This window comes from Oryctolagus cuniculus, chromosome 9 (genome assembly GCF_964237555.1).
Source record: "Oryctolagus cuniculus chromosome 9, mOryCun1.1, whole genome shotgun sequence".
In the NCBI taxonomy this organism is placed as follows: Eukaryota; Metazoa; Chordata; class Mammalia; order Lagomorpha; family Leporidae; genus Oryctolagus; species Oryctolagus cuniculus.
Window position 1 is genome coordinate 95342269 of NC_091440.1, and position 25274 is coordinate 95367542.

General features: G+C 37.0%; 1 protein-coding gene across 5 annotated transcripts in view; it reads left to right on the plus strand.

Annotated features, from left to right (window-relative positions):
* The window catches only part of NUP58 (nucleoporin 58), a 51019-nt gene that overhangs the window by 17244 nt on the left and 8501 nt on the right, over positions 1–25274 (plus strand). For 3 of the 5 annotated variants that reach the window (XM_051850735.2, XM_051850734.2, XM_051850732.2), the window contains 9 exons: positions 157–181; positions 2134–2199; positions 4559–4733; positions 5617–5696; positions 8444–8562; positions 8966–9048; positions 12548–12749; positions 18046–18144; positions 19735–19830. In XM_051850735.2, coding sequence (XP_051706695.1) covers positions 157–181; positions 2134–2199; positions 4559–4733; positions 5617–5696; positions 8444–8562; positions 8966–9048; positions 12548–12749; positions 18046–18144; positions 19735–19830 — 945 coding nt within the window. Of the gene's footprint in view, positions 1–156; positions 182–2133; positions 2200–4558; positions 4734–5616; positions 5697–8443; positions 8563–8965; positions 9049–12547; positions 12750–18045; positions 18145–19734; positions 19831–20978; positions 23100–25274 lie in introns of those variants that run through there. The other 2 variants (XM_051850731.2, XM_051850730.2) reach the window with 1 other exon arrangement.

Here is a 25274-nt window from a genome sequence, read left to right on the forward strand (position 1 = left end):
AGTTATTGCCATATTATGCTATATTCTTGGTTGATGGCAAGTCAGGACATTGCATGATGCATAAGAGGCTAGGTAGGAAATGGTTAATAGTTTATACCTTAATTTAAAATTTATATTTGGAATACTTTGTTAATATGAAACTTTTGAATTTTCTAGGTGATAAAACAGGAACCAGACCAGAGTAAGTTTACATTTTAAGATATTTTAATTAATTAAACAGTTTGAAAGTTTTATTTATCATATTGTAGGCAGATGGTATAGTTGGAAGTAAATGTAACTGTGTATACATGTAGGAAAAAAATTTTAATCAGTGTTTGTCAAAAATAAAATAATAAACATTTGCCCTGGAAAGATTATAACTTACAACCATTTCTTTCTAGAAAGGTGGTTGCTGTTTCCCCAAATAATACAAATAAGTGAAATATGGGTGTTTATAATTTTGACTTACTAAATATTAGGCAAGTCAAGGAACTTTCCTCTTGGAGTATCTTTTTTTTAAATTTAAATTTACTGTGCCAGTGCCTTTTTATTTCAGCAAAGGGGGAGAGTAGCCTCCATATTCATTATATATGTTTGAAGATAATCATTATTTTTATTACCACTCATATTTTCTCATTTAATTTGTATGAACATTAAATAAAGCATTTGTAAATAAATGATCAGATTCACTCCTCACAGATAGCCTGTGTATGTTTTGGCCTGTTACAGGTTGACCTTCAGATTTTGGGTATGGGAATATTTGCATGGAATCTACCAGTCAAGCATCTCTGATCTGAAAAAGTTCCAGCATTTCACATTTAAAATTTTCAGACTAGGGATGCTCAACTTGCTTGTAATTGAAGACTAAGGGAGACTGAGATCTGCCTAGGGATATGAAATGGAGTTCGTGATTCCATCATAGCAGGCTACATTGTTCCTGTCCTCATTAAATATTTGTGGATTCCCATAAGCTATTAATTATTAGGTCTTATTTTCTCATTCTAGTACATATTGAAGAACAGATTAAAGTTGTAAAATAGTGAAGTATTGGCCAGCGCTGCGTCTCACTAGGCTAATCCTCCACCTGCGGCACCAGTACTCCAGGTTCTAGTCCCGGTTGGGGCGCCGGTTCTGTCCCGGTTACACCTCTTCCAGTCCAGCTCTCTGCTGTGGCCCGGGAAAGCAGTGGAGGATGGCCCAGGTCCTTGGGCCCTGCACCCGCACGGGAGACCAGGAGGAAACACCTGGCTCCTGGCTTCGCATTGGCACAGCGTGCCAGCTGTAGCGGCCATTTGGGGAGTGAACCAACAGAAGGAAGACCTTTCTCTCTGTCTCTCTTTCTCACTGTCTAACTCTGCCTGTCAAAAAAAAAAAAAAAAAATAGTGAATAGTGAAGTATTTTGAACGACTCATGAAGTTTTATAGCCTTTGTTTAATGAATGCTTTAGTATTTTTTTTTTTTTTGACAGGCAGAGTGGACAGTGAGAGAGAGAGACAGAGAGAAAGGTCTTCCTTTTTGCCGTTGGTTCACCCTCCAATGGCCGCCGCGGCCGGCGCACCGCGCTGATCCGATGGCAGGAGCCAGGAGCCAGGTGCTTTTCCTGGTCTCCCATGGGGTGCAGGGCCCAAGCACCTGGGCCATCCTCCACTGCACTCCCTGGCCACAGCAGAGAGCTGGCCTGGAAGAGGGGCAACCGGGACAGAATCCGGCGCCCCAACCGGGACTAGAACCCGGTGTGCCGGCGCTGCAAGGCGGAGGATTAGCCTAGTGAGCCGCGGCGCCGGCCGAATGCTTTAGTATTTTTGAACTGTATAAAATGTTGGTCATATCTGAGTCAGAAGGAACTTAGTTCAGTGTATCTTCCAGTCTAGTAATTTTGGATTTCCTTTCTTAGGCATTTAGTTAAATGTTTTTATGCATATTTATAATAGATGCCAGTCTTCTTAGACAAGGAATTTCCATGTTAAATGAATTACTAAATCTTCTTATAAGAAATTTATTATTCTTAATAGAGAATTTTGAAGTCATCCAAAGAAGCTATGAGGGGGCAACATTTGTTGTTTTCTTGTATCTTGACACATTCTGTGGTAAAATTCAATTGTCAGCTATTAAAGATCCCAGTGGTTTTAACACATTTGTGGTATTTTTCCTAGGGACAGTAAAGCACTGAAGGATGAAAATCTGCCTCCTGTCATCTGCCAGGATGTTGAAAATCTCCAGTAAGTGTCAAATATGATTAGATAAGAAATACTTGAGGAATTCTAGAATACATTTTAGGGGGGGGACACCTCTTCCTCCTAAACATTTTAACTCAAATTAAAAATTCAGTGCTAGATCTGGTGTTGTGTTGCAGCAGATTAAACTGCTGCCTGTGACTCCACTTCCCATACAGGCACTGGTTTGAGTCCTGATTGCTCCACCTCTAATTCAGGTCTCTGCTGATGTGCCTGGGAAAGCAGTGGAGAATGGCCCACGTGCTTGGGCCCCTGCTACCCATGGGGGAGACCAGGATGGGATTCTTGACTCCTGGCTTTGGCCTGGCCCAGTCCTGTCTCTTGCATCTATCTGGGAAGTAAGCTAGTGGATAGAAGATCTCTATCTATCTCCCTTTTTCTAACTCTGCCTTTCAAATAAATAAGTAAATCTTTAAATAAACAAATTTAATGCTTTTTAAGGAGGCCAGTGCTGTGGTGCAGCGGGTTAACCTGTCATCAGTAGTTCCAGCATCCCATGTGGGCGCAGGTTTGAGTCCTCGCTGGTCCTCTTCTGATCCAACTCCCTGCTCATGACCTTGGAAAGCAGCAGAAAATGACCCAAGTCCTTGGGCCCCTGTACCCATGTGGAAGCCTGGAAGAAGCTCCTGGCTTCAGCCTGGCCCAGCCCTGACTGTTGCACTATTTGGGGAGTAAAGCAGTGGACGGAAGCCTCTTTTTCTGTGTATCTCCCTCTCTCTCTCTAACTTTGTCTTTCAAATAAATAAATAAATAAATATTTTTAAAAACAAATTTAGGTCAGCGCTGTGGCTTACTAGGCTAATCTTCTGCCTGCAGCGCTGGCATCCCGGGTTCTAGTCCCAGTTTGGGTGCTGGTTCTGTCTTGGTTGCTCCTCTTCCAGTCCAGCTCTCTGCTGTGGCCCGGGAGTGCAGTGGAGGATGGCCCAGGTCCTTGGGCCCTGCACCCTCATGGGAGACCAGGAGGAAGCACCTGGCTCCTGGCTTCGGATGGGTACCACTGCGCCGGCCATAGCGGCCATTTGGGAGGTGAACCAATGGAAGGAAGACCTTTCTGTCTCTTTCACTGTCTGACTCTGCCTGTCAGAAAAAAAAATAAATAAATAAAAACAAACAAATTTAGGGCCGGTGCCGCGGCTCACTAGGCTAATCCTCCGCCTTACGGCGCCGGCACACCAGGTTCTAGTCCCGGTCAGGGCACTGGATTCTGTCCCGGTTGCCCCTCTTCCAGGCCAGCTCTCTGCTGTGGCCAGGGAATGCAGTGGAGGATGGCCCAAGTGCTTGGGCCCTGCACCCCATGGGAGACCACGAGAAGCACCTGGCTCCTGCCATCGGATCGGTGCGGTGCGCTGGTTGCAGCGCGCCGGCCGTGGCGGCCATTGGAGGGTGAACCAACGGCAAAGGAAGACCTTTCTCTCTGTCTCTCTCTCACTGTCCACTCCTGCCTGTCAAAAAAAAAAAAACAAACAAACAAATTTAAAAGTCAGAATAAAAGCACTGGAAGAATTGAAATTCTGTCCTTGTATAAAACTGTCCTTGTATAAAAAGTGTTGGGAACTGTTAACAAATTTTTAGTTTTTGTTTCTTAAAATACTTGAACTCTCATCAACATTTTTTTTTTTTAATTTATTTATTTGAGGGGCTAGTGTTGTGGCTCAGTGGGTTAAAGCCCTGGCCTGAAGTGCCGGCATCCCATATGGGCACCGGTTCGAGACCCAGCTGCTCCTCTTCCTATCCAGCTTTCTGCTGTGGCCTGAGATAGCAGAAGATGGCCCAAGTCCTTGGGCCCCTTTACCAACATGGGAGATATGGAAGAAGCTCCTGGCTCCTGGCTTTGGATCAGTGCAGCTCCAGTTGTTGCAGCCATCTGGGGAGTGAACCAGCAGATTGAAGACCTATATCTCTCTACCTCTCTCTGTAACTCTGTCTTTCATAAATAAAATAAATCTTAAAAAAAAAAAAAAAGAATGATTGATTTGAAAGGCAGATATACGAGAGGAGAGAGAGAGAGAGAGAGCTTCCATCCACTCCCCAAATGGCTGCAACATCCAGGGCTGGGCCAGCCAGAGCCAGGAGCCAGGAGCTTCTTCTGGGACTCCCATGTGGGTGCAAGGGCCCAAAGACTTGGGCCATCTTCCACTGCTTTCCCAGGAACATTTAGCAGGGAGCTGGATGAAGTTCAACAGCTGGGACTCGAACCTACACTCATATGGGTTGCCAGCACTACAGGCAGACGTTCAGTTTCTGCGCCGGCCTCCTGACCAGCCTGTTTTAAATATCTGTATTCCCCTGTTGGAAACCAAAGATATATATATATATTTTAATCAGTTTTATGTATTTTTTAAAGGAAATTTGTGAAGGAACAAAAACAAGTCCAAGAAGAAATTAGTAGAATGTCTTCGAAAGCAATGCTTAAAGTCCAAGAAGATATTAAAGCTCTGAAGCAGCTTCTGTCATTGGCTGCTAGTGGATTACAAAGAAATACTCTGAATATTGACAAATTAAAAGTAGAAACTGCTCAGGTATACTAACTTACAGCCATTTTACCATAAGATGTTTAGTTTTTACAAAATGGAAATAAAAGTTTGTTTTGTCACAAAGTTTTATATAGATATAGTATAAGAAAACCATATAGTTCATATACTTTAAATTACCATAATGGTTATTTTTATTGTTTTCTCTTTTCAAAACAGTCTCCTGGGTCCTGTGTGTGCACAGTCATCTACTTGTACACCACTGAAATCGTACGGAATGTACGGATCATGCTTTTTCACACTTAATGTTTACCGATTCATGATCCCAAAGCTGTATTAGTATTTTGATAACAAAGTATACACTACACCAAGTTAATCTGTTAGGAAAAAATGTAATTCTGGTTTTCTTGAGGACAAAAATTTTGTAAAAGAAAAGACATCAACAGGCCTCTAAATACAAATTTTGGCCGAGTTACAGTTAAAAAGTTGCATCCCCTTACTGCCTGACTTAAAGTGACACACATAGCAACAGGGAAGCACCCAGATGTTAATTGTTGCCAACATCAACATCAGCTTCAGCTTTATATCTTGCTTTTTTGTAAAATGGTATTTCTTGCATTGGTGTATTGAAAATTTTTAAATAGTAGCATAACCTCACTGTGAATAAGTAAACTTTATGGATCCTACTCATGAGTCCTGCAGAAATCTGTAGTTCTTAAAATAGATCAGCATCTTGTTAGGATGTTATCACAAAGTTTGTTTTTTATGTTTTCTCAGAAGAAATTTCAACAGTTTGTTGAGCAGCAGCTTCATCCATAGTTAAGTTCTTCCGGTGTGAACCTCCAGCAGGGGCACTATTTGAAGTTCCAACCCAGAGATATTTGGTAATTTTAGCCTAGCTCTAAATTGGCCTCTTTTTTCCCCCCTTTAGGAGTTAAAGAATGCTGAAATAGCTTTAAGAACCCAGAAAACACCACCTGGACTTCAACATGAAAACACAGCTCCTGCTGAGTAAGTTACTGGAGTTTCTTAAATCATTCTTGCTTTAAGAAGGCAGAAATGCAAGTTAAGGATTTTTCACTATATTCTTAAATTTGTATTTATGAAATGCATGAAGTTTTTTATTCCTTAAATAAGAGGTTTCTGGGAAAAAAAAACTGGGTGAACCAGTGGGACAACTTAGACACAAACTCAAATTTGAGGATATTTCTGTGCTACAACTTCCTCATCAGATGCAAAAGTGCTACGAGTTAAAATAATAAATGAAGCAAATGGAATTATTTTTAAAAAAAGAATTTTAGGGGCTGATGCCGTGGCTCACTTGGTTAATCCTCTGCCTGTGGCGCCGGTATCCCACATGGGTGCCAGGTTCTGCTGTGGCCCGGGAAGGTGGTGGAGGATGGCCCAGGTGCTTGGGCCCTGCACCCCATGGGAGACCAGGAGGAAGCATCTCGCTCCTGGCTTCGGATCGGCGCAGCATGCTGGCCATAGCGGCCATTTGGGGGGTGAACCAATGGGAGGAAGACCTTTCTCTCTCTCTCTCTCACTGTCTAACTCTGCCTGTCTAATAAAAAAAAAATTTTAATCTCATAAAAATGTTAGGTTAATAAGCACTTTGCATAGATTTTTAAATTAAATCCCTAAGGGGATAGTTATTGCCATTTTACTGAAGAGTAAGTAAAGGCTAAAATATGAATTTAACCACTAATATGCAGTTACACTTCATGTAAATGTTACTTTAATAAGTTTTACAGGTAGTAATAACTTAATTTTTACCCATTAGAACTTTTTAAATTAAAAATAATCTTGTGATAGTCTCATCTTTAAACAGGTCATCATACTAAATATAGACTAACCTTTTTATTTATTTGGATAGCTTTTAATTATTTATATAGGTTTTTTTTTTTCAGGAAGGAAAAAGAGAAAATGTGGAGACATAAAACGTACCTGAGTACCTCCATCACTCAGCTTGTCCATCTAGTTTCCATAATGTGATATGAATCTTGACTCTGTTTTTCCACGTTATTAAGGATAAAATGACTAACATTTACCAAGTGCTATTTGCCAAGCAGTATGCTTAATGCTATATATGTCCTCACTCATTTTTTTTATAAAACCCCAGTAGCTGCTTTTGTTGGCATTGCATTTTAAGAAGTGAGGAGCCTGAGACGCACAGAGGTGCGATGTGTGTTGGAACTGTGTGACTCCTGTTCCTTCACTTTACTTTTCCCATTAACTTTCTGTCAGGATATCGTCTTAGACTTCCCAAACATTTCCAATGCTAGAGCAAAAAATTCTCACCTACTTTTCATCTGAATTTCCTACATATTAACATTTGTATCATGAATGTTTTGTTTGCTTTTCTTTATGTTTTTTTTTTTTCCCATTCAGTTTATTTACAGTCAGGATACTTGTTTTGCATAAATACTTTAATGTATGTACTTAAGGATGTTGTCTTACAAAACCACAATAGTATCAAAAATCAGGCAATTAACATTGATATTCTTAATATGTTAGAATATGTTAGTTGGATGGCTTTCTTCCCAGACTTCCTCTAGTATATTATGCCTCTGACCTGTTATTCACACTGCCAGCACAGCTCATATTGCAGAAAGCCTTCACAGTTGCCCATATCTTAGACAAAAACAGTTGGATGTCTTTATGTGCTTTTCAAGGTCCCTTTCTATCTTTTGTTTGTTTGTTTGACAGGCAAGTTAGACAGTGAGAAATAGAGACAGAGAGAAAGGTCTTCCTTCCATTGGTTCACCCCCCAAAATGGCTGCTACTGCCGGCACACTGTGCCGATCCGAAGCCAGGAGCCAGGTGCTTCCTCCTGGTCTCCCATGCAGGTGCAGGGCCCAAGCACTTGGGCCATCCTCCACTGCCTTCCCGGGCCACAGCAGAGAGCTGGACTGGAAGAGGAGCAACTGGGACAGAACCGGCACCCCAACTGGGACTAGAACCTGGAGTACTGGCACCGCAGGCTGAGGATTAGCCTAGTGAGATGCAGTGCCAGCCGGTCCCTTTCTAGCTATGCAGCACTCTTGTAATTAAATTTGTCAGAATGGTACTAGTAATTACATGTATTTTCTGTAGTACTCATACACAACTCCTGGTATTCTTGGAATTATAAATTTTACTAATGTAAAAACTGTAAGTACTTGGTTATAAAATCTGGATAACAGTTGCACTTTTTTTAAACTTTATTTTAAATTTATTTTATACCTGCAGAAAACTTACAAAAACAGTGGTACTAAGGATTTCCTTATGTCCGTTACCCTATTTCCACTAATATGGAAATATATATGTTCATATATTGTATAACTATAGCATAATTATCATTAATAAGAAACTAACACTGCTGTAATATTAACTACAGTGCTTACTGGAATTTTGTTGATTTTTCCACTTCTGTACTTTTTCTGTTTTAGGATCCTTTTTGGGATTCATGTTGCACTTAGTCTCCCTAATCTCTTCTTATCTCTAGTAGTTGTTCAAGTTTCCTTGTCTCAGATGACCATCATGCTTTTGAAGATTATTAATCTATTTCATAGATTACTTAATCCTTTATTGTGAGTTTGTCAAATAGGACTGGAATAATGATACCTTTATAATTTATTATGTTTGGGTTTTTGTTATCAATTATAATATCTCAAACTAATTTAAAAACCCTCTTCAAGAGGAGATGTATATATTTAGTGTTTTGAATATAAGAAAATGTTTTTTTAAATTTTACTTAAAAAATTTTTTTTTAATAGCTACTTCAGAATCTTGGTTCAGCAGTTTGAGGTACAGCTTCAACAATACAGACAGCAGATTGAAGAACTAGAAAACCATCTTGCCACTCAGGCAAATAATTCACATATAACCCCACAAGGTAACATTCTTTCTGTGGTAATTTTTTGATAGCTCTATTTTATTGTCAGGAAAGAAACTATGGTTGTTGTATAGTAGATATTTTAGATTATTAGTAGTTATCTGAAACTGCTTTTAGAAAATTTCCCATAAAGTCCTTATTTAGATCTTTATTGTCTGTAAACATAAGATGCTTTATTGTGAATTGTTGCTATGGTAACAAGGACAGAAATCTTCCTCGTTGTTCCCCGGATGCTTGGGTAGATGTCCTCTGCCTAGTCCCCAGAGCCTGCCACCTTCTGTAGCCTTGAGAACACTGATAGAGTCACTTTCTTCTACACATTAACCATACCAAACTTTAGACTCGAATAATAAAAAATTGGTTATGTTACCTATCTGTATGATAATTTAATTTTCTTTTATAGATTTGTCAATGGCAATGCTGAAAATTTATCAAACATTTGTAGCTTTAGCTGCACAACTTCAGTCTATTCATGAAAATGTAAAGGTAAGTTTTCATTTACAGTAAATCTATCTGGATGCCTATTCTCAACTATTAGTATTTGTTGCTTTGGAGATAAATGTGTCCATACTTATTATAGAAATAGCTCACAATACAAATAAATTTACAGTTAAAACTACTAAAATTCATCATCATTCCCAGATACAACTATTGACAGTATCTGTTCTCTTTAAAGACCTAGGTGCCCTCTGCAATCTGTTGTTTTACTTTTTCCTCATCAGGATATTGTAAATAACTTTGTTTTTAATATATGTGTTTCCTCAACATCATTTTTAGTTGTTAAAATAGGAGTTCATGACCAGCGCTGCGGCTCACTAGGCTAATCCTCCACCCGCGGCGCTAGTTCCGGTTGGGGCGCCGGATTCTGTCCCAGTTGCTCCTCTTCCTGTCCAGCTCTCTGCTGTGGCCAGGGAGTGCAGTGGAGGATGGCCCAAGTGCTTGGGCCCTGCACCCCATGGGAGACCAGGAGAAGCACCTGGCTCCTGGCTTCAGATCAGCGCAGTGCGCCGGCCGCAGTGGCCATTGAGGGGTGAACTAATGGAAAAGGAAGACCTTTCTCTATGTCTCTCACTGTCCACTCTGCCTGTCCCCCCCTCCCCCCCCCCAAAAAAATAGGAGTTCATTATCTGTACATGGTGTCCCCAGCCCATCCTCTGGTGAGGGACATCGAGGGTGTTTCCATCTCTTTACCCCATACACAGCACTACCAGAAGGTAACCATTCTTAATAGCAAGGTAATTTTGCACAGCCTTAATTTTACATGTTATTTTAAATGTTTATTGGCCACAGCATTAAAAAAAAACTTTCTTGTAACATTTCTTTTAAATACAAGCAACTTAATTAATGTCAATAAAATAAATTAGTGATTAAATTCTTAGAATTATGTAGACTTCTTTTTTTTTTTTGACAGGCAGAGTGGACAGTGAGAGAGAGAGAGACAGAGAGAAAGGTCTTCCTTTGCTGTTGGTTCACCCTCCAACAGCGTGCTCTGCCGGCGCATTGCGCTGATCCGAAGGCAGGAGCCAGGTGCTTATCCTGGTCTCCCATGGGGTGCAGGGCCCAAGGACCTGGGCCATCCTCCACTGCACTCCCGGGCCACAGCAGAGAGCTGGCCTGGAAGAAGGACAAGTGGGACAGAATCTGGCGCCCCGACCAGGACTAGAACCCGGTGTGCCGGCGCCGCTAGGTGGAGGATTAACCTTTTGAGCCACGGCACCGGCCAGAATTGTGTAGACTTCTAACAGATATCTTTAAAATCCAAAGTAGCCAAACCAGAATTTAAATAAATTGAGTTAAATCAAGATTACCAGTAGTTTCACTTTTAATCTTCCATTAAAAAAGTTTAATTCAACTAAGCTTTTTAATAGAATTTAAATTTTTTTAAAAAAGTTAAATGACACCATTTTTGAAATGATAGTGTATACTTTAGACCTTCTGCTTTAAAACAATTGTTTTAAAGGAGGGATTTTTATCAGATTTTCTGGAAAATTTAGTCTAATAAATGGTACTTTAATTTTCCAGTTGTTAGGGATGATTCTGTGTTGGCCCTTTGAAGTCTGCTGTGTGAATATTTTTCCTCCTTAATTTCTGTTGTGATGGTTTTCAAATAAACACAAAAGTAGAACACTATTGTAATGAATGCCCAGGTGCCACCACCTAACTTCAACCATTATCAAGACCCTGCTGAGTCTGTTTTATCCATTCTTTACTCAGGGATGCCTTGGTTCTCCTGTAGTATTTTAAAGTTAATTGCAGGTGTAAATGTGTAAATACACATGTTTATCCAATGATACTCTCTTCTCTGGTTTTAAAAAAATACCATTGTTTGGTAATGTAAATAACTGTTAAATCATGAGGTCAAGAGTCCCATAAAACAATCTCAGATTATGTTGAATAAATTTAACATGATATTTTGACCTAATTTTCATTAATAGCTTCTCAAGAATCAAAGATGTTCTGTGATCCGATTTAATAGTTGCCATTTGTTTTCACCTCGATGTAGTAAGCAAACTAAGTTCTTTTTTTTTTTTTTTTAAGATCTATTTTATTTATTTGAAAGAGTTACAGAGTGAGGTAGAGTCAGAGAGGTCTTCCATCTGCTGGTTCACTCCCCAGATGGCTGCAACAGCTGGAGCTGTGCAGATCTGAAGCCAGGAGCCAGGAGCTTATTCCAGATCTCCCGCATTGGTACAGGCTCCCAAGGACTTGGGTCATCTTCTGCTATCCCAGGCCATAGCAGAGAGCTGGATCGGAAGTGGAGCAGTCGGGACTAGAACCAGCGCCCATATAGTATGCTGGTGCTTCAGGCCAGGGCTTTAACCCCCTACGCCACAGCGTAAACTAAGTTCTAGGTTTGTTCATTTTTAAAAGAAACCTTGGGGTCTGAGCTGTGGCGCAGTAGACTAAGCCTCCATATGGGTGCCGGTTTGTGTCCCTGCTGTTCCTCTTATAATCCAGCTCACTGCTTATGGCCTGGGAAAGCAGTGAACAATGACCCAAGTGGGCCCCTGTACCATGTGGGAGACCTAGAGGAAGCTCCTGGCTCCTGGCTTCAAATTGGCCCAGCTCCGGCTGTTGTTGCTATGTGGGGAGTGAACCAGAGGATGGAAGACAGCTCTCTCCTTCCTCTAACTGTGCCTCTCAAATAAATTAAAAAAACTTAAAACTCACAAGAAATGTTTTTTTGTTTTGTTTTTCACTAGATAATCTGTTTAGACAGCCAGACCTCAGTAACATTAACAAATTTGTTAATTTTAGCAACTAGTTATAATAATTATGGCTGGTATCAGGTCTTTTTAATGGTTTATCTTTTTCGAATCAGTAAAGTAGTTCTTTATTTCCCATTATGTGAAGTGGAGCTAAAATTAAAATGGATGTGTTACTGATGCCAAACAGTGTATAACTGCGGCATGGAATTGCACAGGAGAAGGTAGGATGGATTTGAGACAGGACAATATGCTTTAGATTTTTTTTTCTTACATTGTATATCCTATTTCTGACTCCACACTTTCCTCAGTTTTCAGTCCGTGGCAAGCCCACTTAGTTTATTATAATGGTAGCAAAATTTGGAGCTGAAACATCAAATACTGACATCCACACCAAAGGATAAAATAGCTTTTAATTATAAGTTTCTTCTAAGAAAGGTAGGAAATATGAAAACACTGTATCTCTTGAAAAAAAGTTGCATGAAACTTGTCTAAATTAGACTAAATAAAGTATTTAACAATTCTGGTTTAAAACAGAATAATTCTTACTAATACTTTAATCAAGGCAGATATTGTCTTGTATAAACCAGACCTCTTTATGAACCTGTGATTCTTCCTGCTCTGGAACTATGAACTTTGTTTATATAATATTGACAGTGTCTTTTCTGTCTTTGGTAACTTATTTCATAGTTATATTACAAAAGTCAACAGAGAACTTGATTGACCATTTTTTGTTGTTGTTGTTATTTACGTATTTACTTATTTTTGCTTTCCTCTAGGTGCTTAAAGAACAGTACCTTGGCTACAGGAAAATGTTCTTGGGAGATGCAGTAGATGTGTTTGAAGCCAGGCGAGCAGAAGCCAAGAAGTGGCAGAATGCACCCAGAGTTACTACTGGACCCACCCCTTTCAGCACCATGCCAAACGCAGCAGCCGTTGCCATGGCTGCAACACTTACACAGCAGCAACAGCCTGCTACAGGTCTGAATGCATTCAAGTTATAGCTTCTTACCATTCAAATGCAGAACATTTATGTGCGTTTTCATAAGTCTTCCTTTTGTGTGAGCAATGAAGAAATTTCTATGAATAGAGATTCCAATACAATCTAGAAATTGTGATGGACACAATTAGAAACATACCTGATAAAAACCACAGGGTAGTTTAGCAATAATTATACATCGATTAGATATTGAATATTGTGAACTAAATGTTATTTGCTGTATTGCTATACATGCCCTTTAGAATATGGTGTTTCACTACTGAATTACATTTAAGAATATCAGATTCTAAAATCGTGATTGTATCATTTACTGTTTTAAAGTCAGAGATCATCAGTCCAAACATTGCATTTTTCATATATGATACTGATAGATGGTGCATTCTCATTTTCTTCATATATAAAAATTACAAAGTACCCTCTTTCAGGATGTAGTAGGTTTTTATTGACTAAAGGTACGTTGAAGATCAGTAGGTTTGTTTGTGTGTTGACCAAAAACAATATACAGGCCCTCTTAACAATTTGAAGAAGACGCATGCTAAAGTTGTTTGTACCTTCTCAAAACAAACCAGTAGCAAGAGCAGAAACAAGATATTTTGAGATGTGGGAGCTGAAATATGTGGTGAAATACTGGAAAGCAGATCCTTTTAGTCACCTGTGTAATTCCACTTCTAATCAAAGGAACATTTTTGAGGTCTAGTTCTATAGTATTTCCTGAGGTATTTCCAAGCTTATGCCTTGTCATCTTACTCATCCAGTAGCTTTTATCAGGCTTGAGATTTGTCATAGAAAAGGATAGCCTTAATGGATGTAGATTTTTGTTTAGTCATTCATAAATTTTTGGGTGATGCTTATTGGTTATGCTATAGCATGTGTTTTTTCTGAGAGTTCCATATAGTCCAGTAGTAAATTATAGTACACAAAAAGGGAAAAAGTATGTATTTAGATTGCATTTAGGCTGCTTTTATTAGGGAAGCCATCTGTGTTTCCCTATTGGCAGTTTAAAAATTATTCTTCACATTTGGAGATGATGGAATTGACTTGCTGTCCGTAAAAAATTGATGGATTTATGCCAAACCAGCCATAATCCATGGCTGGACCCATGTGACTGGTGGCTCACATAAGCAACTGTCTAGAAGCCTTTGAACTGGCTGGAGTATAGGGTTGCAATCTCAAGTTATAGAGGGGAAAAGTCATGAGTTTGATTCCTCTGAAGAATCAATCCTATGATACAACCATTTGTTCTCACGATTATTTAACCGGCTGATCAAACCAATCATAGTACCAGTTTAGTTTTTAGAGCCAGTATTAATCGTAAAGAAGTAGCTCAGATAAGTGTGGGTGTGGTTAAGTATTCTTTAAGTATAGTTGATTTCCACTGTAATAAATAAAACTTGAAAAAAGTCAGTTACCTAAAATGTTCACTGTAATTGAGTATGGTAAATAAGTAAACTTGAAGCAAAGCTACCTGTTTATTTGTTTTGTTTTGTTTTGTCTTGTTTTGTTTTACTTTCTTATGTAGACAGTCTTGTCTTGAGAAGTTGTGGACTTTCATGTATTTTGGGATCATGGACATGTGATAATATATGTTCATTCTGTAAATAAGAGTTCCTACTATGTGCTATGCTTGAGAGGATACAATGGTAGACAACCTAGATTTGGTCTTTGACCTCTGATTGTCAAGAACATTAACTTAACTTGGAGTCCTCAAGCCAAGGAGCCCTTTTGCTCATGTGCTTTGTCTGACTTCTGCCAGGCCTTTTTTGCCAGGGGAGATTTTGGTTGCTTTTAGTGATCCTTGCAGTTTTTGAAGTCCACATAAGGGTTTTCTAACCAAGCGGCAGGTTGCGATTTATCAGTCTAAGCAATCTTACAGAGTTTTCATTTGGAGTAGTATGAATTTTTAGAACTGAGAAGTTAAGCAATAGTGATAACAATTTTGCATTGTCTTCTCTTTTCCACTTTGTTTCTTGAAAGATCTCTTATGCTCTGTAGTCCATTTCTTTCTGCCTTCCCAGTCAGAATCTTTAGTATTTTAGTCTTTAGTTGTCATCATGAATGTGAGATTTATGAGTTCTGTTATATACATATGTAATGATTTCGCAAGTTACTTCTGGGCAAACAGGCTAACAGTGTCCCTATTTATTGCATTGTTTTGTACTCAGTGAGTTATCCCTTATGCTCTGTAACATGAAATCTTTTTAAAGTGCTAATAATTAATAATAAGTTTTATACCATCTATAAGAAGCTAGATACTGTACATTACTTTTACACTTCACTGTTGACTTGTACAGATTTCAGTTTTTTGCTTTTATGTGTGTATAGATTCTTGACTGTGTTTACATAAATATGGGCACAGACCAGCTAGCTTCTTAGACTGCTGCCTTCTGAAGGTGGTTTCTATATTGTCTTTGTCTTTCTTGGAGGTGGAGGAATGGACCTAAATGCTGGAGAGAATTGTTGAAAAACCTTGTGTGTGAAATGAATGTCATGCATGGATCATTTCTGTTCTGGCAGAGCTTAAGTACACTTTTCCACCAGTGCTTCCCATGCTTCCTAAAGATTTAGGATAGGTTTTTTTCTTTTTCTTTCTTGCTCGCTTTCTTTCTTTCTTTCTTTCTTTCTTTCTTTTTTTTTTTTTTTGATCAGTGTTTTGGTATTGAGTTTTGCTACTGTATTTTGACACTTAAGTTAAAGTTGTTGATGTTTACATAGTAAGACTTTTCTCATGTGACTTGGCTGCTGTTTTAAAGGAGAGCCTAGACATTTGTTAGGAATTCCTCTTTTGTAGCTTTTAGTGTAGGTTTGGACATTTAAGATGTAGTGTTAAATAGGAAACCTTAAGTATTTTTTCTCAGTTTCTTGTGGTTCTGTGATTTTGCGTATTTAATAACCAAAGGAACATTCCCCCATTAAATCAGTATAAGTAAAATTTTTCAGTCTGGGGAAAAGGCATTTTTTTTTTTTTTTAATCATCACTTTAAAATATGATTTAGGAGTTCACCATATTAATTACATTAGGCATTTTGAGTGATCATGGAAAATTATAAAAATTTTAGCACTTTAGTCCTTTTCCTGTGAATACAGTTTTACTTTTTAAAAAGTAGAATTTATTCTGGTAAATATGAATTACAGTGCTAAACTTGATTTTTGTTTTGTGTGAACATATCATATGGTAACTTTTGTAAAATGTTACTCTACATGAAGATTTCACTTTGGCAATCATTGGTATCTATTACTACTAACTTGTTTTTATTTATGGAACTAAGCCTCTCATTAAATTCATGAAGATTTCAAAGCAGACTTCTTGAATTGTTTACGTAACTTTGCCTGAAGGGTTTAGATTCTGCTTTCTAACCGTGAAACTAATATATATGGTGGCCAGAGTGTAATATGGTAATACTTTGGCATGGGAGATATTTATCATGAGTTTTTACTATTTAAAAATGTTATACATTTGCCTACTAGTTTTATAAATGATATTACCTTCAGAATTTGTGTGAAGGTACAAAACTCAAATTATGTATCTGTTGTGCAATGGAAAGTCTTGTCGTTATTAGATAATGAGTTCTTGGTTACCTATATCCTGAAGATTGATGATTAGAGAAATTATGTTCTGTTGCTCTTTTAAAACAGACCCACACACAACAAAAAACATGCTATTTGAGTAAACTCTTATAACTTAGAAGGCTGAGGGCTGTGGTGTGCATTATTATTTTGGGTCTTCCACCAGCAGTGCCTCCTATTAAAACATGTAACACTTAAGTCTCTCAATGTTAAAGAAACTGGATATGTGTTTTTTAAATATTTTTGTTAGAAGTAAGAAAGTAATATGCTTAGTTTCTTTTTCCTATGGTAACATTTTACAAAAGAGCTGCTAGGCAGATATTTTATTCTCAAATTGATCTCAAACTGGATATAAAATTGTAAATCCTTTTTAACTTATTTTTATTTTGATAATAGTATAAGAACGCTGGCTGCTATTTAGTTATTGTCCTTTATTTTCTGGGTAGAAACTATTTGAAAAGTCCAGTTTCTGTCCCAGTGTAGCAGAATGTAGTTCCTCAGTTTTTTTTTAAATGTTTTATTATAATTTTACACTACCATTTGAATATACAAACCTCATTCTTCATTGGACAACTTGAAGGCTTTGATTTCTTTGCAAATTTAAATTTTAATATGTATATTACTTTTTCCCTCAATTTTGAGATGCACTGATCACTGTGCTTGAAAAAGACAAGACTGAAGATTGTACTATGAAATTTACTAATTTTCATAAATTATTTATCAAACGAGAGATTTTTAGATTTTTGTATTCTACTTAGTTTAAAAAAATAGGTGATAGAAAGAGAGGCTAGTAAGTTTGATGCTATTCTTGCCAAACAAACTCAGCCAAAATCTTTAAAGTATCAATGGGAAAAGGATGACTAATCATTTTGCATCTGAATACATTTTCCAAAATGTTGGGAAGAAATTTCTGAATTGAAATCTTGAATGTATTGAATCTGTCAAGGTACACAGCGGTGCCTTTGTAAATGTTCATTATCTATCTTATTTAATCAGGTGATAAGTGGTGTAATGTAGCAGAGCTTAAGAAGAGAACTCAATTATCACTTTTTGTGAACAAGTTGGAATTGTCATGTTACTGTGTAATTGGTTTGCTTTAAAATGAACAATAAATTTAATAAAATAAAACATTGTCTTGTTTTTTATCTATTTATTGTATAATCATTTATATTTCATAAAAAAATCAGTTTTTTGGGTATTAACTCTTATGAAGTAACATGATAGTTTTCCCGTGTTAGTCTCAGTCTCTTTTGATCAATTGAGACTTGACTCTAACAACTAAGAAGTTTTTTTTTTTTTTTTTTTTTTTTTGTTTTTTGTTTTTAAAGTAAACCCCTTTACTCATTGCACCAAATAGTTTTATTCAGGAAACAAGTGGGGTGATCTAAAATAAGTCTAGAAGTAAATCTAAAAGAAATAGCATTTATGATACATTAAAGATTTCAAATTACTTAGTAGGTTTAACTAATATCTTTCACTGTGGTAAGCCTCTTTTAACGTCTAGTTCTGAAAAGGTTAATTAAAAATTTTTTTTTACTGGTTAGGTAAATCATTTGGGACAGATTAGTCTGGAGAGATATCCTGAAAACAGTTTTAATAAATGGAATTTGTTAAAAGTAATCACTGTTCATTTAAAATAATTTCATAAAGAAACTTTAATCTTGAAAGAGTAAGGCAAATTTGTTTTTTTCCCCCCATTTTTTTTTATACCAGGGCCACAGCCATCTCTGGGAGTTAGTTTTGGAACGCCATTCGGCTCAGGTATTGGCACTGGCTTGCAATCAAGTGGCTTAGGTTCTTCAAACCTTGGAGGTACACTTTAACTTTTCTAATATTTCATTGAACTATTAATACACTTGAACTGATACTAGTCTTTAAAAAGATTTCTAAGAGGATCTGCTGCTATTTTGGAAAGTTAAGTTCCCATCTGGCAAAAACGATTCTCCAAACATAGTCATTGCTTTCTCATATTAGATTTCAAACTTGAAAGGATCATTCCTTCTGTGAATAGTAAATATAAAAATTATTAAAAAATAAGTGGTAGGGATATTCATCTTTTCAAAGCAATATACTTAAATATGAACTTGAGAATTACTTAGTTTTAACAAGTTTGATTAAAAGTATAAAAAGTGGTAGTCTTAATATTAGTTTGGAATCCAAACTGTTCCATGGATAATCATATTTTTTATCTGAAAATAAGCACGTTAAATGGGGAAATGATTTTATTATAAATTAAACACCTTCTGTCCATTTCTAAGTATTTTTGGCCTATTTACCTATATTTATACGTGTATCTATAAGCAATTAAGCTTATTTTAATAGCTTCAAAGTTAATTGTAATTGGTAAGGTAAGTCCTCTGCAGAAAACACCGTGCTAAATACTAATTCATTCACAAACCTTTGGTATGGATAATTGAGAGTTGGTTATATTTTGCCAAACACCTTAAAGCATGATGTGTAAGACTTTCTTATTTATTTCCACTAAAAGAAGAAGGAAGCATATAAAGTATTTTGGTTATTTAATAAAGAGTTTGTTCTTCACTGAGAGTTACAAGAATCATGGCAGACAGTATAACTCTTGCAATCTGTAATCCAGTTTGCCATGTATTCTTCAGTAACAGGCTGTGACCAACAAACTCAGTAATTTTAGATAAGCTGTTGGAAAGCAACATTCTAAAATGAATTTCACCTTTATTTCAAGATCATCTTGGATACCAGTCATCAAGCACTGAGAATTTCTTTATGAACTCTGTGTGATGAAAAATACTTCTGTTTTTTTTTTTCAATTGTGAAAATTTGTTAAGAGGAAAGACAACACCTCAGTCCCGATATTTCACTGTTGCATTGGCTGGTAGTGTAGTGGGAATCTACTGTTACTGAGTAGTTTAAGCGAAATTGACCATTATGTGGTTATGCAGCTTTTCAGTGGTAAAGATTTTTGATTAGCCAAAAATGGTTTAGTAAAGAGCAGAATAAAATTACTTTTTGTATGTTTCTATTGTACCTTGCTGTACATGTCATGTTTATTAATTAACCGAGTGAATCTTTGTTTTGTAAAAGGAAATACTCCTCAAGCTGATCTGCTTATAAATTTTTCAAAAATCATTCTTGAATGGTCAATAAAATTTCACATTTGGGAGAGAAACTGCTATTATCTTATTTTTATATAGTCTTCTTTAAAAATTATTGAAGGGTCATAAACTTAAAGACTTATGTTTTACTTCAAAATTAATCTTGTTCTTACAGAAGTCTTATGCAACAGGACAAATAGATTTCATTAATAAGGTCATGTTGTTCAACACTGTTTTTCTTATACCTTTGATAAATTTGATCTTACTTGTAAGCATCCTTTAACCTGTGTTTTATGTACCATTGTATATTTCTCTATTACCCTTCCACTAGGATTTGGAACTAGCTCTGGTTTTGGATGCAGCACCACAGGGGCCTCAACATTTGGATTTGGAACAACAAATAAACCCTCAGGAAGTCTTAGTGCAGGTTTGTGTGTTTCTGCCTGAATTTCAGGCAAATTTAAAGTTGCAAGTTATTTAATTTGAAAGTATAAGTGTTATTATTCCAGTAATTCAAAAAGATTCCTACTTCAGTTTATATTTCCTGGATGAAGCATGCAAACCTACATAATCATACAGTTTTTATATCTTCTCTTAACTAGTAGAGATTCATTTTGAACCCAGTGATTAACTTCATGGTTCAATGTTTTCTTCCTTATTGGAAAAATGAACCCATTATGATGAACATTTAACCCAGATTTTATCATTACTGATGCAGGAGAACCTTTTCTGTTCCAAACAGACACTCTTCAACTATAAGTTCCTCCGGCTTTAAGAATTCCACAGCCTTACAAGTGATGATTAATTGAGTCCTTGTTTAATTTTTGAAATAGGCATTGTCTTTTGACTCCGCTAAGAAAAAATTCCAGAGTCTGTCTCTGCTTGCATTTGTTTTATTTATGGATAACAGCTTATTTTAATATGCAATGTTTAAGGATAAGTAGCATGTCTGAAATGATGATGTAATACTGTTAAGATATGTTTAAATTTAGGGAATTAATATTAAATGAAAACCAACATTTCCAGCCAAGTAAGAAAACAGAATTCAGTGATACTAGAATTATACTCTAAATACTATATTAGTTAAGTAGGATTTGATCCTAATTCTGCAAGGGCTTTTATGAATTCAAAACAGGAAGTGCTGCTCTTTGTGCCCTCTGTCCAGAGCCTTGCAAGCTGAGGCTTTCTTGGAGGACCTGGTATTGCAGGATTGGGTCCAGGATGTCATGAGAGTGTCTTCTGCTTGTTGCTAAGATCTTTTGATAGGGCTGAGGAGGAAGGTACCTTAACATGTTAAACAGCAAAGCTCCTGGTAACTTGAAGTTCATTGCAGATTTATTTGTACTAACGTATCTCTCCGTGCCTACATCATTAAACTTCTGTCAAGGTGCCACTTGATTGCTGGGTAAATTATTTTCCTGTAAAATTCCATGTTAGAAATTCAGGAACCTGAGATACTTGCTAGTCTTACACATTATGTATTCTTTCAGATAGAGTTTTACCACTCAGCCCAGTTTTTGTATTTGTTTCTGTGATTTGACTTCTGATATGAATATTTTCTTCCCTAATCATAAGGCTTTGGCAGCTCAAGTACATCTGGGTTTAACTTCAGCAATCCTGGCATCACGGCATCAGCTGGTTTGACATTTGGGGTGTCCAATCCTGCCTCTGCAGGTTTTGGAACAGGAGGACAACTCCTTCAGTTGAAGAAACCTCCAGCTGGAAACAAAAGAGGAAAAAGATAAACATATGGGTTGAAATATTGAGAGAATCCATAACAGTGCTGTTAATTTGATGAGTCTATTTTTCTAGTGATGCGGTAATTAAACTGCATCCCAAGAGATTTATAAAGTTTTGATATTTTTCCCTACTCTGGAATTTGAACTTTGTTCATGTTTGCCATACTTAGTATCTTTTTTTCTTGTGAATTTAAGACTCAGTTGTGTTTTTTTCATTATTTTGATTCTCAGTGTTAGAAATGTTCTAATTACGTCACTGATTGATAATAGAAGAAACCATTAACCTAAAACCTATTTAACCTAGTGTTAATAGAAATGTTTTTGTTGATAAGGTTTACATTATGTGAATATATGCACATTTGTTTCTTACACAGGTGGTATGAACTCTAGGGCCTATATTAGAAACTGATCCTTGATAAAGGCCTTCTGAACTACACTGCAGGGCATCTTGTAAATATGAATGTAAATATATACAGAATAATACACACAACTGTGTGTACACATAAAACATTTACAGATCTACAATTTTTGCCTCAGACTGTTCCCTTTTAGGGGTATTCAATTTTTCACCTTTTAAAAGCTTCAGATCCTCAGTTCCTGTAGAATAAAAAGTTAGAGGAACTAGATATTTGCAGCTATCTGTTTAAAGACTTAGGGAAATGGTTATTTGACCGGCTCAACGTCATTGCCCCCACTGCATTTTTTACTTCATTTTAACCTTTAGCAGCTACTCCACATGAGGAATGTTTTAAGATTCATCAAACAGATTTAACCAACTTTATTATCCTATATATCCTTAGATGGCTTCTGTGAAATATTTTTTTCGTAGCTGAGATGGACCTCCAGGAGCGCATTTGAACTCCAGACTGGTGTTCTGGGGGACAAAGAGCGATTAAGCCAAATGGATTCTATGCAGGTGAAGGATGCACTATTACTTTAGTGAGAACTTTTCTAGCTATTCCAACACAGAGTTCTTTGTTATAGGGCTATTCATAGTGACACCAAATGGAGTGGCTTCTTAGCCTCTTAATGTCTTAAGTAAGTGCTTAATTTGGAATAGAGAAACTGTATATTTTAAGAAAGAAAAATATTCTTTGTAGCACAACAATAAACTCTCCCCTCTTTTAACATTGAACAGAGCTCCAGGAAATAATGCTTAGGCATGTCAGGCTGCATCTGTGTAGTGTTTGTCTATACTGCTTAGTATTAGTGATGTTGCGTAGGTAGAACCCTTGGAAAGAACTGCCTTAGCCATGATTTCAGAAAGAAACCATTAGGTAGACCTATTTATCTTTCAAGTACAATTTTCAGGTGGATGTGAACATGAGATTTCATTGAAAATAGTTTAATTTTTTTATATAGAAGGGTTTGTACATAATGTGCATCCATGAATATTTTCAGTCATTTTCACTAAGTCACCTTTTTTTTTTAAATAGGTATTGCATATATAAATACACACACACATGTATTTATAGTATAATGTTGGATTTTGTTATAAAAGTATTGTTAAATCTCTTATTTATCTGCATATGGTAATGATTGGATTTTTTTAATTGAAATTTTTGCACCTTGATGCATTAAAATAAGGAAAATTATTTGTCTCTGAGCACTAAACTTATTTTTGCATATTTCTTTAATACGACAGTCCTCACATCCAGATCGTAGGGAAGGTTAGGAGAAAGGTGTGATTTTTGTGTTTTGAATTACTGTCAGAATTACATAAACAGTTATGACAAACTTTTTTTTAGAAAACATTGTGTTGTGCTATAAAAATCTGAATATTTATATTTCTTGTGTTTTTCTTTATGTATTTTACATTTACTATGTTGAACCACTGGAAATATGTGAGATTAATTTGTGACAGGAGTTTACATGTGTTGTCATTGTGCCCATTTTCTTCACCTTGTCCAGAGTATTATTATGGAAACAATAAATTTATTGCGTCAGTTGAGTTGAATGTAGGTGTCAGTCGTTATTCTTAATTTGTAACATTCTTATTCCTCCCTTTTATTCTCTCTGGTTGTTCTTTAGTGTTTTTCCTTCATTTGTTTACCCATCTTGCTCTTTTTCTAAACAAAAGACTAAACACAAGATAGTGACTTTGTCACTTGCATTTGCGTTCTCAAAATTACAAAAACACTGCACATTTTTACAGAAAACTATTAACTAAAATGCAGATGTCTGCTTCAACTCATAGGCCCCAATCCCACTTCCACCCCTGGAGTGTCCACTCTATAAAAACTGTCTTTTTCAATATGTGTATTTGCATGTTCATTTCCCTTTCTCATTTTCTTTTGTATTCTTTTGTATTCTTTGTCATTCAACTTTGGATACTCCCTCTCTTTTACCAAATGAATATTTTAAACCTATGGATTCTGTAACTTCTTTTCCCCTCTTGAATGGTATGCCGTCAACATCTTTCCAAGTCAGTTCTTACTGATTTCCTTTTCATGTACTTTATAAATGGATGTACAGTGATCTATTCCAGCGACTCTCCCTGTTGATGAACAGTTAAGTTCTTGCCATTATTTTGATTTTGTGGAAGAGCTTGGAGTGAGTAGTCATGTATGTGACTTTTTGTGCTAAGGTTCAGTGTTTAGAAGAAGAATTGCTGGAAAGATATATAGATCATAGGTTTTGATATCAGATTGTCTTCCAAAAATGCTTTGTAAAGGTACATTCTTATCAGCATGTATGAATATCATTTCCTAGCATTCTCTATAGTCCTACTTATTAACATCCTGATAGTAAGTACTTGTAAGGTTGAGCTTTTTAATGTATGTATAAACTGTTTGCATATTATAATGTATTTGCATGTTACATACTTCCTCCATTTCTATACCAGGTTATTTTAGGTTTTTTTTTTTTTTTTTTTTAGTGTACCTATAATTTTTAAATAGGTTTATTTATTTGATAAGGCAGAATTAGACACACAGATATTCTATCCATCCACTGCTTCATTCCCCAAATGGTAACAATTGCTAGGGCTGGGCCAAGCAAAGCCAGGAATCAGGAATTCCATCTGGTCTCCCATGTGGTTGGCAGGGGACCTAGGACTTGGGCCATCTTCTGTTTCGTTGAGCACATTAGCAGTTAGCTGGATTGGAAGTAGAATAGCCAGCACTTGAACCAGGCTCATAAGGGATGCTAGTGTTGCAAGCACCAGCTTAGCCTGCTGTGCTGCAGTGCCAGTCCAGGGTTCTTTGTTAATGCTGTATAGGAACTCTGTCAGTAATGAGCATTACTGTTTGTTCAGGGAGATAAGTCTGGAGTCAGCTGGGCTTAGAACCCTGCCTTGGCCATATTTGACTTGGGCAGTTTACTTACCTTTTAAAATCTTGGTGTCATCATCCCCAAACAGGATAAGATACATGGATAGGAACAGACATTTGACACATTGGTTAAGGTGCTACCTGGGACCTGCATTCCCATATCAGACTCTCAGTTTGAGGCCCGCCTCTGCTTCCAGTACAGCTTCCTGCTAATGTGTATCCTGGGAGGCAGCAGGTGATAGCTCCATTGAGTTCCAGGCTCCTGGCTTTGGCCTCGCCCAATCCTGGCTGGTGCAGACATTTGAGTAGTGGACCAACAAATGGAAGATGTTCTCTCATAATTTTTAAAATGTTACATGGGGAGTTGTATTGATAATGCCGTCTACTGTAAAGCACTTGGATAGCATGACCCTGAACACACTACAGCATCTGCACTGACTGGAGCTGGGCCAATCAGAAGCCAGGATCCAGGAGCGTCTTCCAGGTCTCCCACGTGGATGCAGGGGCACTTGAGCCATCTGCTGCTGTTCTCCCAGGCCATTAGCAGAGAGCTAAATCAGAAGTGGAGCATCTGGAACTCAAACTGGTGCCCATATGGGATGCCAGTGTTGCAGGTGGAGGCTTAACCTACTACACCACAGGGCAGCTCCAGGACTCTTACTCTTTAAGGTGAATTTTAGAACCTATTTTATGAAGTTTGATTTTTTTTAAGAAAAACTTGTGGGGACCCTGATTGCATTTTCTTATAAAACAGTGTGATCTGTAGAAGGCTGACATTTTAAAAAATAACTTTTCATTTACTTGAAAGGGTGAAAGAGATCTTCATCTACTAGTTCACTTCCCAAATTCCCACAACAGCC